The sequence below is a fragment of the Acanthopagrus latus genome, chromosome 7 (assembly GCF_904848185.1).
Source record: "Acanthopagrus latus isolate v.2019 chromosome 7, fAcaLat1.1, whole genome shotgun sequence".
Taxonomy (NCBI): Eukaryota; Metazoa; Chordata; class Actinopteri; order Spariformes; family Sparidae; genus Acanthopagrus; species Acanthopagrus latus.
Window position 1 is genome coordinate 23538628 of NC_051045.1, and position 17281 is coordinate 23555908.

General features: G+C 46.3%; 1 protein-coding gene across 6 annotated transcripts in view; it reads left to right on the forward strand.

Moving 5' to 3' along the window:
• The window catches only part of agrn (agrin), a 271031-nt gene that overhangs the window by 242766 nt on the left and 10984 nt on the right, over positions 1-17281 (forward strand). For 3 of the 6 annotated variants that reach the window (XM_037104080.1, XM_037104082.1, XM_037104083.1), the window contains 10 exons: positions 426-641; positions 2009-2238; positions 3776-3910; positions 7031-7121; positions 7648-7812; positions 7971-8082; positions 10120-10131; positions 12020-12136; positions 13779-13962; positions 14800-14887. In XM_037104080.1, coding sequence (XP_036959975.1) covers positions 426-641; positions 2009-2238; positions 3776-3910; positions 7031-7121; positions 7648-7812; positions 7971-8082; positions 10120-10131; positions 12020-12136; positions 13779-13962; positions 14800-14887 — 1350 coding nt within the window. The remainder of the gene's footprint in view (positions 1-425; positions 642-2008; positions 2239-3775; positions 3911-7030; positions 7122-7647; positions 7813-7970; positions 8083-10119; positions 10132-12019; positions 12137-13778; positions 13963-14799; positions 14888-17281) is intronic. The other 3 variants (XM_037104081.1, XM_037104084.1, XM_037104085.1) reach the window with 1 other exon arrangement.

Sequence of the window (17281 nt, forward strand, 5' to 3'; positions counted from 1 at the left end):
GAGACAAACTAATTATTTGTGGCAGATAATTGCTCTCAGGTTGTGCTAATGCTACCACATGTGTGGGTGCACATACACAGCGGCTCTTTTCTGCGATGATATGGCCTTTTCTCTCAACAAAACCTCATTAGATCAAATGTTTAATTAAAAAGAGGGTGTGAAAAACATTATTTAAGTGAGTAACTGCCTCATTCCAGTCACATACTGTAGTTTGGATCCCAAATGAGGAGTCGGTATCATCTCTCCGTCATCCTTCTCTGTCTCGTTGAGCAATGTGAGCACATTTCCTCTAGTCATTAGGCGCTGCGCGATAAAGAACAAAGAAAAAGTGGGAAATAACCTCCTCAAGGCAAGTATTATGAAGTTTGACACCGGCAGGAGGTAGAATGACGGAGTGTGACGTGTTTTGTATCTTCTCTTCCCAGGTTCAACACGGGGTCAGGGACGGGCACGCTGGTCAGCAAAGTACAGATCAACCAGGGCCGCTGGCATCAGCTGGTGGTGACTCGCAACCGGCGCAACGCCATGCTCAGCGTGGACAACGAGCCGCACATCGAAGGCGAGAGTCCCCGCGGCACGGACGGCCTCAACCTGGACACTCACCTGTTCATTGGGGGAGTGACCGAGGATATGAAGGCGGAGTAAGACCTCTTACCTACTGTACAGTTACACGGTGTGATGAGGACTTTCATGAAGCCCATGGAAATCCTTCAAACCAAACCTTTCAGTCTTTGGCTGTTGAGTTATATTTCAGCTCTTGAATCCAGTTTCCACTTGTTTTGCTGACCAGTTCTGATATTTGTATCCTCAGTACATCCAACTTCCATTGCCAGATTAAGGCTGTAGTAGTCGTAGTAGTCCAGCAAAACAGAGATTTATTTAATGATGTGTACCGTGTACATTTTGACAAAGACAGAGCCCACTGTAATGCTCTTATCTTTCCAGTTGATATTGTGCTTTAGAAGTTCATGTTCCTGAATACATTTCCAGTTAATTAAGTTACGGCAACTCACCCATTAAATATCAACCGTCCGAGGCCCGCTGAGGGTCCGGGTTGCTTAGCTGATAATCCAGACTCTCTGGATCTCCTTTATTAGTTGGCTAAAGGGCTTTGCAAACAAACAGCAAAGCAAAAGCCAACCAGACATCTTTTTCAACGCTCAGTGCTCTCTCATTTGTAATGAGACACAGTCAATTTAAAGGCACAATAAGTAAGAATTGCACACCTTTCTAATTCATTCTAAAAAAAGAGTGGCAGCATATCATATGCTAACAGTAGCTGCTGTTAGCTAGTTAGCTAGTTAGCCGTGCAGCTAGTGGTTCGAACACGGAGCTCGGGGACCAAGAGCTGCTCTTGTTTACGCTGGTAGCACATGAGCTTTGGACCGGGATGGGCCGGGGGCTAGCTGGTTAGCATGCTAACTTGTGTCGATGTCTCTAAAACTACATTTATATTCTCTATATTCTCTATATTATCTCTTTCTCTCTTTTAATTTTGAAGGTTTTCAACTAAAAATCTTTTAAAGCAGCCCTTTGACACTGAAAGTGATGATATCATCACCTTTTTTCAGAGTTTAAGAGTTGGTTGATTTTCACCCTACATTCTTAAGGGAGCAATGTGTAAGATATCGCTGAAATGTAAGTTTCACAAGCTGCCTTTGATTGTAATAAAAGAACGTCATTTAAATAATTTAAACAAATGATTAAAAAAAAGTGTTATTATTATGTAAACTATGGCCTTATATTGTAGAACTGTACTGTCCTACCACTGTCTAGAATCATGTCAGTATACTGTCAGTAAAACTCTGGTGGCTCCATAATTGAACGGATTTTGATACTGGAAAGAAACTGAACAAACTCAGATGATATTATACAGTATACAGTGTAGAGCTTGCTCCTTATTCTCAGCTCTGTGTTATTAACTGAGGGCTGGTAGTGTAATAATTGTAACTGCAGGCTCTTTGAAAACATCACATTTCCCCCCTTTTCCTTTTTTTTTTCACTTCAGTGTGAGGGAGAGGACAGCTGTGGCCACAGGTCTGGTCGGCTGCATCCGCATGCTGGACGTCAACAACCGCGTGCTCAACCTGCAGGAGAGCGGTGGCGACAGTCTGTATGGCAGCGGCGTGGGCGAATGTGGCAACAACCCCTGCCAGCCAAATCCCTGCAAAAACGGTGCCGCGTGCCAGGTCAAGGAGGCAGAGATGTTCCACTGCAAGTGCAGCAAAGGATTCTGGGGTGAGATGGCGACCAAAGCAGCGTTCTTAGTGGTCACACAGTGACTCCTGGACATTTTGAGAAGTTTATTCGGCTTTAAGTAGGAAATATGTAAATTCTTGTGCGAACTTTCTAACACCTTGTTAAAATAGCTCTACTTTGCCTTCTCTGCTGGGATTCACTGTGGTCATGACTTACCCGAAAATCCTAAGTAAGCTTGACAGCCTAATTTGACAGTGTAACTCATGCCCCTTGCAGGAGTGCTGGAAGTGATTTTTGTAAACACCAACACCATCAAATCTGTGTCCAACACAGAAACGAGAGATTAAATGTTGACACGGCGCAGAAAACATGAAAAACGTCCACCAAATGCTCAGTGAGCGGCCTTTGGCCCATCTCCTCTCCCACATCCGTTCCTTCTCTTTCCTCTCCCTTCAGCAGATGCCAACTAACAAGCAACTCAGAGGGAATATAGTCAAGACCAGACACCATCAGGGCCTAGTCAAGTGTGCCCCTCGCTGGTTGTGCCGCCGCCGACTGCTGAAAGTTTCACACCAGAATCAAATTAATTGTCAGAGTTAACTTTTACGCTCGAATAGTAAGGGATTTGATACTCACGCGGGGGCGGTTCAGTGGTTAGGGAAGCCACCTTTCAGAGAAGTTTTAAGAGCCGTTTTCCTTGAATTTGAACTGCGGATCAATAAAGCATCACATTACATTATAATGGCCGTTCGTATACGAGGTGCTTTTATGTTTTGTTGTTATTGAAAGCCAGAGCAGAAGCGAAGATAACCCTTTCGCTCTGAAGAGGCATCGCTGTGATCAAATTTGTGTTGGCAACATGGTGCAAAATGAACGGTGTTGATGAGAATTGGACCATAGCCTGCAGACTCACATTCGAGTTAATTCTGTCATCACGTCAATTTAGAAACCGGCCAAGACTGCCGGCCTCGAAGGAAGGGACGGATCACGGGAAAACAAGAGGGAGCGAGGGAGTTAACGGGTGGAGTAAGGGGGGAGAAGAGAACATGTCAGGACAGCCTGATGAATGAGAGAGTTGAGAGAGTTAAAAAGATAGGCGAGGATGTGAAGTGCGTCGGTCGGGCAGAAGTAAGAGAGAGGGATATGAGCTGGCTTCCAAAAGCATGAGTGAGGAAAAAACAGGGGGAGCCCTGTGAGCACAGCAGGGACGGGGTTCATTAAAGCGCTCTCCTCACCACAGGCTCTGACTGCTAAAGTAATGACGGGTGAATTCAGATGGGCTGTGGCAGAGGGCAAAACCATCATCCACCAGACGCTCCCGAGCCGTTCCCACAGTCGGCGTTGGCCCAGAAACACGGCCGCGTGGCGGGAAGGCTCTCCACTGTTTAATCTGGACGTGTAATATTTCCAAATCCTATTAGAAAATGACCTCCATTACAGAGGAAATCCTCACACCCCGCTTCGCCTCCCTTTTTTTTGTGTGTGTCTCCCCCTCCTCTCACATAAAAGAGAAAACAGTTGGAATCGTTGGTGGTTTTCTCATTGTTAACGTGCGTGTGTGCATGTGTGTGCGCAGGTCCGACTTGTGCTGATGTCCACGATCCGTGCGAGCCCAACAGGTGCCACCCATCCTCTCAGTGCCAGGCGCTGCCCGAGGGAGGCTACAAATGCGAGTGTCCAACGGGACGTGAAGGGAGACACTGTGAGAAAGGTAATGCGACTAAACACTGTATATCCTGGTGTAAAGGGCCGTCCACGCCATGAACCATCACTGTAACGATAAGTTACTGCTGTACATCACGCAGAGAAATGAAACCAGAAAATTGTAGTTTCATGAAAATCTTCAAAGAAAAGAAAGTATAAAGTCTGTTGTGGCTCCAGAAGAGGCAGCATGCCATCTTGTAAATTGCATCCAGTGATGTCACTCGGTGGCAGAGTTGCACTGTGGGTAATGTTGGCTCCAGGGTTTGAAAAGAAAAGTCTTGGTGTCGCGTGTGTTGGAATAAAAAAAAGGCGATATTTCTGGTTCTGCTGTTTCGACTTTGATCATTTGTGTTTAAAACTGTCCATAATGAGTCCTTAATTGATAAAGGGGTGTCATGCAGACCAGCGGACTGCTTCTCAAAACCTGCCGCCTGCAGTTACCTTTGATGCAGCTGCATTGGAGGCAGTTTATCAGATCACATGCAGCTTCTTTCAGAACCACAAAAGGCTTCATACTATTTTCTCACATGTGCAGTAGTACTCCCCAAGACCTGTAAAAACACTTTAATATGTAAAATTGGTGGACTTACCCTTTAACTCTCTATATCTAAAGTCCAGTTTTTCTCTCCAGTGTTTGTCAGGGAAGACCTGATTCTTCTGGTTTCACCCTTTCTGTGTTTTTTCTTTCGGCTCTGTGACATTTCCATCCATCCTGAATCGAAAAGGGAGATCAAACACAGAGAGACAGGAAGGAGGGGGTTGAGCCTTCAGGGTGGCAGGGTGGGTTGCAGAACTGAGGTAGATGATTGGCCCCGTCGGGCTATTCGCCACATCGACTCGGCTGCGCTTGTTAGCGGGTAAGCGGCAGCGAAGCCGCATTCTTCCTCCACTGCCTCCCTCGCTGCCTATCCGCCCACAGGTGTTGTGTTCAAACATTGTTGTTGCTGCTTAGCTGCACACGGCAGAACCGGGCCGCGGCTGGGGAAAAGACCAGAGCACGACTCAGCTGCTTTTGAAGTTCATCATTAGCACTTTCGGCGATGCCGCATTCTGAAGTCTCCCCGTGGTTCTTCCTCCTCCCTGGCTTTTTAGATGTTGTCACGAATGTTTGCCGAAGTGACTTCTGTAACTGTGAATGACAGAGAAGAAACACACTATCATGCATGTTCCAGACGGGGCTAGCCTCCTTCCAAGTCCCAGTTCACAGGTGATTAAAATAAATTGAGGTGAACTAAAATCGATGCTGTGTGAGCGGGAGCGTCTCCCGTCCCAAAAGGCTATTTTTTTTTTTTTTTTTCACGAGGAATCAATGAGATGACTAATCGCATCAGTCCTCCCTGCCCGCAGTGATTTATGGGAGCGTCAGTCAGCCAGAGTGTCAGCCCCAGACAGGAGCTCACAGATAAGGCGGCAGTCAGGCGGACGTACTCTCTCAGGGCTGCTCCGAGAACAGTTAAAAAGACAGGTAGCTCAGAGCCCACTCATCAGAACCCTGAAGGTGAATTAGTCATCGTATTAAGTGTGTGTAACGTTCTGTGCACGCACGTTCAGTTGAGCTATGGTTTCCATTTCATTTCTGCCAGGGTTCGTCAGTGCAGCTCGCTGCTACAATACCCACCATCAAGGGCTTTTCTCAAGGGTGTTCCAGTAGTACTGAATGGCCTCCTTCTCTGTGTGCTTCTGCCCTGTGATAGTGTAAATCATTACAATTTAGTGATGAAAGCAGGATCACTTGAACTCAGCCAGTCCTTGAAAATATAACCGCAGGGAGGAGTTCAAATTTCAAGCAATGTTTTACATTCAGCACCTTAACTAAATTAAGCCAGGGACCAGCTAATGTGAGTGTGAGAGACAGACAGTGTGTGTCTGATTCACACTGGAAGCATTTCGGTTGCGGAGCTGATTGATTGGTGGCGGGTCCGGGGGGCTCCGAGTGCCGCTACAAAGTTTTGTTTTGTGCATTTGGAGCTGCTTTGCTTTTGCCTTTCCTGATTTTTTTTTTATTGTTTTGATGGGTTTTATTGCAGGTACTAATTAGGCAGCATTGCCACAATATAAACAGAATTACCTCGGAGCTTACCTCAGACGCAACAGCTCCCTAAGTATCGCCGCTGTGGCGTTTATTTTCAAGGGATAATTGTGAAAATGTTCAACTTGACCAGCTCGCCTCGGTCGTCAGGCTCAGCTCGTCTCGTTGGTTTCCCTGGTCACCCATCTCTCTCCGCTGGCCAGACCTCTGGTGACTTATTGATCTGGGTGCTTTCATTTTGAAAACAGGCAGAAATAGAGAAAGCCCCCCCCCCCACACTCCTCTATTAGAAACTACTTTCTGAACAGCTCCGTCGCTCTAATAGAGTTCTTTTTAGTGCACGTGTACTTATTGTGTGTGCAAGACTGTTTTTCCCTCTCCTCCATGGTGCTTGCCATCATCATTAGCAGTCTTCTGCACAATAGCTAATTAGCTCTCTCATCTCCGTCTGCCTTCCCCATCCCGACTCGCCTCAGCTAATCCCAGCCAATTACGAATAAAAGCTTTCTTGCCTGCTACATAGGTATGTGTCTTTGCGCGCGTGTGTATGCGCGTACGTGAGCGTCTAATATTGCATATCCATCCGAATGATGCTAGTTTCTGCAAACAGCACCATAAACATATACCCCCGGGTGACACTTGAGTGATTTTTAATGTCAAGCCACTTGTTAGAAGGATGGCACGGTGCCTGTCCTAATCACTCCAGACAGCCAGAAACGGGACAGCCAGACGCAGGCCCATCGCAAAGACATGAATTTGTAAAAAGGCCTGCCAAAAATACAATGGCTGCATTATTTCATGGGTCCCAGCTGAGGTGTTAAACTCTACATGTCTCCAAAGGTTCTTTGTCATACTGTGGCGGGCTGTGTAATCAGTCTGACATAAGGGTTTTTGAATTTTTTTTTTTTTGTTTGAATTTCTGTCAAGAGAAAGTCTTAATCCCAAAGGCTATGAAAACACAAATCCATCTCTTTCCAGAACGCTGACAGGTTCCTCAAAGATACACTGACTATCCCCGGATTTGCAATTCTGTCAGCAACAAAAAAAAAAAAAAAACGAGACCTGAGGATGAATATAGTCTCTTTGTTTTTTTTCCAGTGGCTGAGAGGAGAGGGGCTTACATGCCGCTGTTCAACGGGGACTCTTACGTGGAGCTGAAGGGGCTCTATCTCTACGGGCACGACCTGCGGTAAGTCCCATGGGTCCGCATGGAACCCACACGGCTAAGACTGTGTGTTAGCGAACACGTGATATCATGTAGGTTTTTTTTTCTGTGCCACAGACAGAGCTGAAGTAGTAATACGATGTGTAAGGATTTGCCTTTCAAATTCACACTCAGAAGCAGCGTATCACCAGAGTTACTGCTAACTGCTGCGTATTGTCGCTGCCCTTAGCCAGTTAGCTCAATTAGCAGTGCAGCCAGCAGTTTTGACTGGGAGCCCCAGGACCAGGGGAGTTGTTTAACACCACTAGATTAGAAGCCTGGACCGGAAAGGGCCAAAGCCAGCGGGTTAATCTACTTCTGTAGATATCTCTGCACCACATTACATCAACATGTCAAAACTGCTCTTTATTCACATTCTGTTTCATTTTTTTGTTCGCATCTCTAACTCATTTCCATATAAAAAAAAAAGAGCACCAGTGGACCAAAACAAGCAAACAAGAATCTTTTGATCATACTCACAGTTCTCACTGACTCTTGCGTGTGTCTGCAGCCAAAAGCTCAGCATGACAGTGGTTCTCATGGCCAACGACTCCAACGGTTTGATCTTCTACAACGGGCAAAAATCCGATGGAAAAGGAGACTTCATCTCTCTGTCGCTCAACAACGGCATCCTGGAGTTCCGCTACGACCTGGGGAAGGGACCCGCTACCATCAGGTGAGCGTCGTCGTCTAGGAGAGGGTTTAACTTACACGATGGGGGACAAAACAACTCTATTGAGACAAGACGTGTGTAAGATTAACTGGGGTGATGGCGTTTTGACAGACTGCAGGTGTAATACGTTGCACATGACTCACATGAGCGTGTCATTTTAGGAGTAAGGAACCGATCCAGCTGAACGTGTGGAACACCATCAACCTGGAGCGCTCCCACCGCAAAGGAGAGATCAGGGTGAACAACAGGGACGCCGTCAAAGGGGAGGCGCCGGTAAGAAAGAGCAACTACCAGGCTGCTGCTAATGGTTGCGTCGCTTTTGGCATGCAGGGATGAAAAGCCTTTACTCCGCTTAGCCGTGCTTGTGCCGTGTATACTGTACTTGTTTGATCATGTCGTCGCCACAACCTCGAGGGGGGTTCAAGTCGCAAGCTTTCCCCCGTTGCTGAGGTTATCCACGCTGGTTCACACCAGCCGCCTCTGCCGGGCTCGATTTGCTTGGAAATGCGCCGCTATCTCTCGACACACGTCAAGGTAAGAGGGAGAGCTCCAGGTGTAGAGGGCCAGTTTGACAAGCTGTCTTAATTTTGGGAGCCCTATAAAAAAAATAAATAAATAAATAAATAAACTCTGCCTTTCAGCTTACTGACACACTGGAGATAAAAAAAAACAAAAAAAACTTGGTGTTGCATACAGAGAGTGAAAAAAGCAGCTTTTACTGCTGGTATACAGTCAATTTTTTATAAATTCAGCCTTTGAGGTGGTGTCTGGGGAGGTGGAGGCAGATAGAGCAGATAGCAGCGGCGCGAGGAGTCGTAATGAAACTCCTCAGCCCCGCGTCTAGACCAATAAAGCAGGTACATGCTTCCAAATGAAGGCGATCTAATAGTTTGATAAGCCTGTAAGTCATCCAATTATATTAAACAGTGTAATTTGTGATTATGAACATGCACTCTGTCAACTCCATCATCTCCCACTAAGACGCGATGCTCTCCTCCGCTTTTTTTTTTTCCCCTCTCCCTCTCTCTCTCTCGCGCCGCTCCGTCCTTCCCCCACCGCCTCCCATCGTCCGTATGGTAATTGTGTTTTACTCCAGCAACACAGGCAGAAAATCTTATTAAAAGGAGGGGAGAGCAAGGGGAAGAGCGAAGATGGGTGGGGAGGGGGAGAAAGCTGAGGGATGAGCTGGGACTAGTTATGGAGCTCAATGCAGGGAGAAGCATCCAGTATGGCTCTCAGCTAATTCGCCCCCCCGCTCCTGCTCTATGAACTAAGGGGGGGTTTTGGGAGGGCTTTTGCTCTGAGAAGCACCTATCATATCAAAGGTGGTCACACACAGGCACATGTGTGGATACAAAGTGCATGCCGGGAGTGTTCAACATATCAAAGAGGGCTCGACGGCCGCCAGCATGATGGAGCACATAGTACATACTTTGAAAAGGCACACAGGTACAGATAGGAGGAATAAAACTCTCAGTGAATGGCAGCAGTCTGTAAATGAGGTTGAGTTAAGTGGCACAACTCACCGTCCCTCTTCCGCTGAGTATTTTTTTTTTTTCCTTTCATCTTTTCTTAGTGGCACCAGCTGCTTCGTGCATGCTCCTCTTAGACCTGCCGCCTCATTTGCATCCAGTGTAAACTCGCGTGCACAGCTTTGTGGGTTGTGTGTGTACATACAGTGTATAAAGAAAGGGTGCATGTGCAAAAAAAAAAAAAAGTGGGCTCTTCACGTTCTATGTATTCTTATTTACAGGAGACACATTATGCTAATTTTCATAGGTTTGCATGCTTTAATGCTCGAAAAAAAACACAGTTCACTTCTCTCATGCTGTGTTCCCCCTGACTCTTTAAGGCTGCTGAAAACCCGGTCTGCTCTGATTGGTTGGCTCACACACGCTTGACCCAGCACCGCTAAAACTAGCCAAACTAGCCGCTCACCATAAATTATGCAAATGTGAGACTAGATGACATCATGCGATGTCTCAAAGTCACGGATTTACAGGCGGGGCTACTGACAAGGCATTTCAGAAAAAAAAAGAAAAAGAGCATAATGTGTCTCCTTTGATGTACTTACCTCACTTGTCTGTGCTACACTGCAGCTATGTTTAATGCTCTTACAGATGTGCCCAGGGTGTGTGTGTGTGTGTGTGTGTGTGTGTGTGCGTGTGTGTGTGTGTGTGTTTCGTGGAGCTTCTGCACTCGCCTAGCTCTGCATGCCTCTCTGTTCACAGACACTTACTAGTCTTCCCCTAATAACTCTCTTCCTCCCTATTTTCTTTTCTTCTCTATGATGTGCTGTCTGGAAATAAGAAATCACGCAAGGTAATGAGACAAGTCCCAGTCACACCAAAGCCCATATTTCATTTGAGTCGTTCACTACGTCCTCTCACCCCCATCTCTCCATGCAACAACAGCTCAGGAATGAAAAAATAAAATAAAAGAAGGTGCTGCTGCAGAGCTGCGGGCAGCTTTAAGGGTTCCAGGTCTGGAGATAAACTTTGCCATTTCATATTCACACATACACACACACACACACACACACACACAGCCACGAAGTAGAGATGCTCTTAAAGAACGTGGTTTGGCTTTCACCTCAGCCCATCTGCTGTGGGGGCGGAAGAGGGTGGGAAGGTGGGTGGGAAGAAGGAGAAGAGACAGTCATCTTTGTGACGGCCATTGTTTTTAGCAACAAAGAAACGTCTTCATTAGGCCGGCGTGGGCGGGGATATCACGCCAGTGCCGCGTGGCTGTCGAGAAGTGAGAGCGAAGGCAGGGGAGGCGAGCGAAGGGGAGGAAGTATACCGGAGGAGACGGTGAGGTGCCAAGCCAAGCCGGGCTGTTCTTTTGTCATCTGCTCGCACTTCTTTTTCTGAAACATGAACAGTCCGCCATAACATCACAAAGTCGCTCAACTCTCTCACCCACTCACTCGCCCCATTACAACACTCACCGAGCAAGAATCACTCCACAGAACTGGCTGTCCTCTCTCTCTCACCGGGTGCCGATTATTACCTGTTTGAAACAGAACATGACGCGCCGTTTCATTGCATGCAATCGTAGAGTCATAGAAAATTAACCTTGCACGGGTACGCCGAGTACCACATTCAGGAGGTGTGACATCTCAAACAAAATCCAAAAAGTCCAAGGGAACGGGTTCAGTGACAGTCACCTGCAGAGACAGTGAGTGTTGCCGAGCAGTAAGGTGTACGTAAAGAGCCTGAGGTGGCCGACTCTGTCCTGCAGTTGGTAACAACTTTTGCTTGAGCCCAGAGGTGCCAGCCACAGCTGGATGCGCCGGCTTTGGCCAAGGTCCCCACCCCGTCGCTGTTGGAAGCGGCTCAAGGTGCAGTGACACAGCCCCGGGCTCCAGCCAAGCACGGCCGCCTCTTACACTCCAAATCCCATCCTAAATAAAAGCATAGCCGGTGCCAGCTTGTCTGCACAAAGCCTGTTTATTTGGCCCCTTCCATCATTTTTCCAGCAATTAACTCCACTTTACCCCTCTGGCAATTACTGCTCTACATAAAATAAAGACCATTAATTCCTTCCTTCTGAAGTGGGCAGGCTCTTCCCTGCGAAAGGAGGAAGCGGCACCTTGCTAATGCAAAGCAATTGTCCCAAAGGTTTGGTGGAAAGAATCGAATTTCATAGCCGTCTGCTGCGCAAATGAATTGCAATTAATGTGTCGCCACACTCAACTGTTTGAAAGGTCGGTGCTTATGATCAGCCATTCATTAGAGATGTCTGTAAAGAACCGTCCATATCTCAAGTCCAGCCTGCTCCTGATTTCCCTTTGTAGTCTCTTTTTATGTCTCCAAGATAGAGGATAATTGACCACTCTCTCTGAGAGACATAGAAATCAATTACGTTGTAATGTATCAAGTGTATTGATGCAGAGAGAAGGCAAGGAAGTGCAGTCAAAGCCTCTGCCAGCCACAATATGGGAAAATCCTTTCTTTTTAATGGGACAATCTATACGAATGTGACATGTCTGCAAGTGTGGTTTATTAATCTCACTCTTTATAAGGATACAATTTATATCATGCTCCCTGGACACAAGCACATAGCTCAACAAAGTAAAACCGTAGACCACTAAGTCCTGAGCAGAAAGCCTCTGAGGTGAAACTGCAGACAGCGAAGATTGAATTGGACGTTTTCTTAAGTTTGCACAGCTCCAGCTCACATAACTCTGTGTGTCCTGAATCATCAGAACCAGCACGTGGATCTCAACCTCAAAGAGTCTCTTTTCGTTGGCGGAGCTCCCGACTACAGCCGACTGGCAAGAGCCGCCGCGCTCACGGAGGGATTCAAAGGAACGATCCAGAAGGTAAATGTTTACACGACGCTGTTTGTTGAAGCAGCATTGTGTCACTGGATTCTACGGATGCATACATTTTATTTGAATGAATCCGGGCCCTCGTGCCTCTCGTAGAAAAATCCAAACCCTAAGTTATTAGCTGTCCAGCTGTCATACTACAGACCCCCGTATTAGTGATTTTCCATTATAAGCTCGCAGTGTGACGGGCAGTGACTCTGCTCATTTGGATTAGCGTGCACTAATAATAGAATGCACATTTTTGAAGTCCCTCCCTTTCGCTACTCTCAGATCTTACCCTGACAGCTTTCCAGTCTTTTTTTTTTTCTTTTTTTCCACCGACTTTCCAGCAAAAAAGCTCATCTCTGAGTGCCAAAAATAACCCAGTAGAACAAAGGCAGGATGTTACTGTTTGTGCAAAACTTGTCATTAGTTCTCCTCTGCAAACTTTCCCTTGACAGTTTCGAGCAAATCAAAAGCTAAATGTGGTGTTTGTCTTACTGGGCCCGTAGGGAATAGTTAATTATGAGGAAGATGGGATGTAGTCTCAGTTTGATGTCCCTGTTAAGCATGTGTGTTCTATCAACATCCACTTCACGACAGATTTTCCTGTGTGGTAACCATGTGGAATTCATACCGAGAGGAGGCACATATCAGAAGAATTTGTGTCATTGTAAACAGTTGTTTGCGCTTCTGATGTGTTGTGATAATTAGGTTTAATGATCATTCGGCGGAGAGCGCAAAGCCCCATAACTCAGTGCTTTCCTTTGGACAACAACCAAGAGTGCTAACAAATGATAATCTTCAAGTGCTTTGCTAAAGAGGGAATAAATTAAATCAGATAAATGTGACAGCAGAAGCAGTTTAAAAGCGAGATAAGAATTGTAAAGGTAGCCCTCCGAGGAGAGCCGAAAAAACAATTAGTATTACATAGAGCACCACATAAACAGGTCGATGCAAATAGGTTTAAAGAAGTTATTTATGATATTGATACTTGAGCTTGCAGACGGCTTCGTCCAAAAGTGTCAATTGCTTTTTCAACTTTCTTTGGAGAAAGTCACGCCCAGCAACATATGATGGAAGCCCTGATGACATTACTTTCATTCAGCTGCTGCCATGCCAGTAAGTGCGAGGGGGAACATATCACGCTTATTTTCAGGTTCATATTTTTATTTTGGCTTACTGATAAAATAGGTTTACAGGCTCTAATGCTCAAAAAAAAAACCACAGTCTTCTCATTCTGCCCAGTGCTGCTCCACTGTCACTGTCCCCTCTGAAACTCTCTGATATAGCTCCCTGTCTTTTTAAGTGCCTCCCGCCTAAATACGCAGTCTCCTCTGATTGGTCAGCTCACACATGCCTGACCCACAACATCCATAATCATTTTTTCTCCCCCAAAGTAGATACAGTCGATACAGATGCATTTTTCTGTGCAACTGTGCAACATGACGTTTTTGTTGGACCCACACTGCCTAGTAAACACCTACACATGTGGGTGGTCTCCAAGCTGAAGGTGAGACAACGCTGACGTCATCATCGGGGTTATTTTCTCAGACAGTCAAAAACGTGGCCATAACCACAGAAGACACTCAGTGTGTTGTGTGTGTGAGAAATCCTTTTTGCGTCTCTTTAACCCTGCGTCTCCTCCTCCCAGATCATTCTGATGGGTACCCCCGTCCTCAGAGAGGAGAACGCCATGCGCTCCAGCAATGTAGCCATGTTCCAGGACCACCCGTGTTCCCAGGAGCCCTGCCACAACGGAGGCCGCTGCAACCCCCAGCTGGACACCTACGAGTGCGTTTGCCTCAGCGGTTTCTCTGGGGCGCACTGCCAGAACAGTGAGTATCTCTGGCCGTCGTTATCCGCCCTCGCAGCCAAATTGGCTTTCAACCCATTCGTTATCCTAAATATATGTGTTAGTATCAGTGCGATTGGTAAACCTGTGGGTAGCAGTACTTGCTGGCTTGAGATCAGCTCATTATGGCGGTGTAAAAACTGCAGTGAGTCATTGTGACTGTACGTATCGTTCTGTTTCCTCATCCAGCATTATTTGGTTTTTTTGGTTTTTTTACTCGAAAAGGGAAACATGGCAGCGTTTCGGCTGCTTTACAGTGTAGTGTGAGTGGGACTGAAATCGGTGACGCTTTACGTAACACAGCTTGTTCCTGGCTCGCGTCACTAGTAGATGAACTCGTAGTCTCATTTATAATCTGCTTATAAGACCTTTGTTTCAGTTGTGTTCCGTGTAGGCAAGGTAACGATGCCGATATTAGACAAGTGATGTCTCTTTTATGTCACGGCTATTACCCATTGATTTCAAACTAAAGCGGCGGTTATGAAAATGATGAAACGTGTCGGCTGAATATTCATGAAACGCTCTTTTCAAGAGTTGCACATCCCTTTCATCATCTCCCTGTCACTCTGCGAGACGTACACTCATACTGCCTCGATCTGTCTTACATACTCAGTCACTGCCTTCGCCATTAACCTTGTGCGTGTGGCCGGCTGTCCCTTTCACGTTAATTAAAACTACAGATGCAGCCGCACTCCCCCCCACCCCCGCCCCATTTGCTCACACTCCATTGCCTTCAGCTCTGATAACCGAGCCCTCTCTCACTTATTGATTGGTGTGATCTCATCCCCTGAACAATCCTCTCCCCCTCCTTCTGTCGCAGCCATCTACGAGAAGTCTGCCGGAGAGACCGAGGCCATCGCCTTTGACGGGCGGACGTTCATCGAGTACCACAACGCCGTTACAAAGAGGTAAGGAAGAGGACAAGGGGAACATCCACATCTATTCAGCCTCATCCAGCACCTCCATTGTAAAAAGCTATTAGCCAAATAACCCCTCTGTCTATCCATCTCCTCCCTTGGTAAGCCGTTATGACACTGGTGATGATACCATCAGTGCTCGGGCTTCAGGGTGAACTAGGCGCTCGGCTAATAGCTCGTCCCCTCCATTCATTGGCAGTCCTGACAGGATTTTACTAATTAGCGAGACGCTTAACAATGAGAGTGTTGCCTTGAGCGCGCTCAGTCCGTCCCGTGGTCCACTGCTTACCACACACGGGACAGAACTCACTCAGGACGAAACATTTTATGATTATTTTGAACGTGCGAATGATTGTTCCTCGGTATTCAAAAACGTAACGCCCTCGAAAGGGGAATAAGCCGATGACGCAAGTGTAAAATGCTGGGGATCCTGTCCCTTTATGCAGCCGATGAGACGTTTTTACTCTCCCATCCATCTACAAGGCTGGCAAGACTGTGCCTCCAGGTTGGCACCAACAAAAAATGTTTACGTGACAAACCTGAAAAGACATCAAGCATACGGCTCTATATCTTCGTCTCACAGCTCTTCACACAAACACTCCAAAGTGTGAAAGCCGGGCCACAGTCTGCAGATCGTCTCGCTCGCACGGAGACACGCAACTCACAAACAACTGGCTGGAGGACTCTGTCGTTTACTTGTCTGCGTGTGTGTGTCCGTGTGTTTGCTGTTTTTCGTCTTTCCAGCAGTCCCGTCCTTCAGCCTGACCACTCTTGTCTTTGTCCGCACATGTCTTGTCTCATATGAATGTCCTTCACTGTCTTTCCTTCTCACTCAAGCCAACTGACCAATGAGATCCCGGAGTAAGTAGACTTTACGACTGGGTGTTCGCCCGGCTTCCAATCAAGCCCGACTAACAGCAACCAGAACAGGCCATCTTTGATAGTTAACCCAAATGAAGAGATTAAAGCACATTCAGTTTGCTGTCATAATTTTCCACACAGAAAATCATCCTCAGCATTAAAGTCAAATTTTGATTCCAAGCTCCACATCGCTGATTTAATTTGACAGATTTCATTATTTTTTATCTCGCAGCGTCATGAGATCATTTTCTTTTTTTCAAATATATTTTCCAGTCCAAAAAGGGAAGCATGAATGTGTGCATGAGAAGCATTGTGCTCAACACCCCCCCCACAGAGAAAATGGATTGCTGTACCAAGAATGTGCAATATTTTATGCATGGTTGTAACTCGTTCATAAACAAAATGAATTGCCTTGCACTTTACGCTGAATGGCCTTATCTGTTATATGGGAAATGAATGAGAACCGTTGAAACCTGCAAGAAGAGGATATACTAAACACCCCTTAACCTAGTTTCTGGTGCCTGTAGAGTTTCTGCCTGGGAAAACCCACGGTCATGACTTAGTTATTAAGGGGTATTTCTTCCTGCTCATTAGCTTGGTAAGTAACCTCCTTTTAAAAAATCCCACAAAGCAGCGATGCAGGATTCAGCTCAAATTAAGCCGACTGGATTCAGCCCAGAGTTCCAATCCACGCCAGGGCTTCTGTCATTTCGTTTTTGCCAGATCTCTAACTGTAATTGTGAATAATTACGGAGTCGGCCGTACCGAGAGGCAGTGACATGTTAATCACAGATTTGTCTCCCTTTGTAGATTAGACCTCCAATTGAGATCTCTCTGCAGTGTGTAGCCATGGGCATCAATCTCACTTAGCAGGAGAGGACAGTGGTCCTTGGAGCCAGACTGTCAAAAGTTTAATGGATGTCACATTTACTAAGAGCCACAGTGAGCGTGAATCTAAGCAAACCAGAGCCCTGGCGCGGCACTCTGGAGGCGTGCCGATCAATTCAGCATGATTTGATTTTGAGAAAGAAATGAATACATTTCTCGAGAGGCTGTTAAGAGCCAGGGCGAGGCCAAAATGTCAACCGCTCACCTTGGGTTAATGTTCCTGTTACTATTTACAGCCCCCTTTGATCGCCCCTCCTTCACCTCTCTGCCCATATGTGAAACCGCCGGTCGATTTTAGCTCAAAGCCCATTATTTCAGTGACAAATCATAACTCTCCGCTGGTATGGTGCTTGACCCCATTTTTTGGCAATTGCCCATTTTTTATTTTTTTTTAATTCATCGCTCCCATCTCTGGACAGAAGATAATTGCCGCTGCACTGTGGCGGGCAGCGCTCATAAATATAAAGAAGTCGTTCAATAATTGGACACTTGACTTACAGCAGCCTTTGAACTGGTGTGGACACTGACTATGAATGTACTTAATCTTGATTCTTCAAAAAAAAGAAAAAAAAAATGCTTCATCCCAGGGCATTTTGGTGCATTAGTCTTCCATCTTGATCCAGCTAAGTTCCCCTG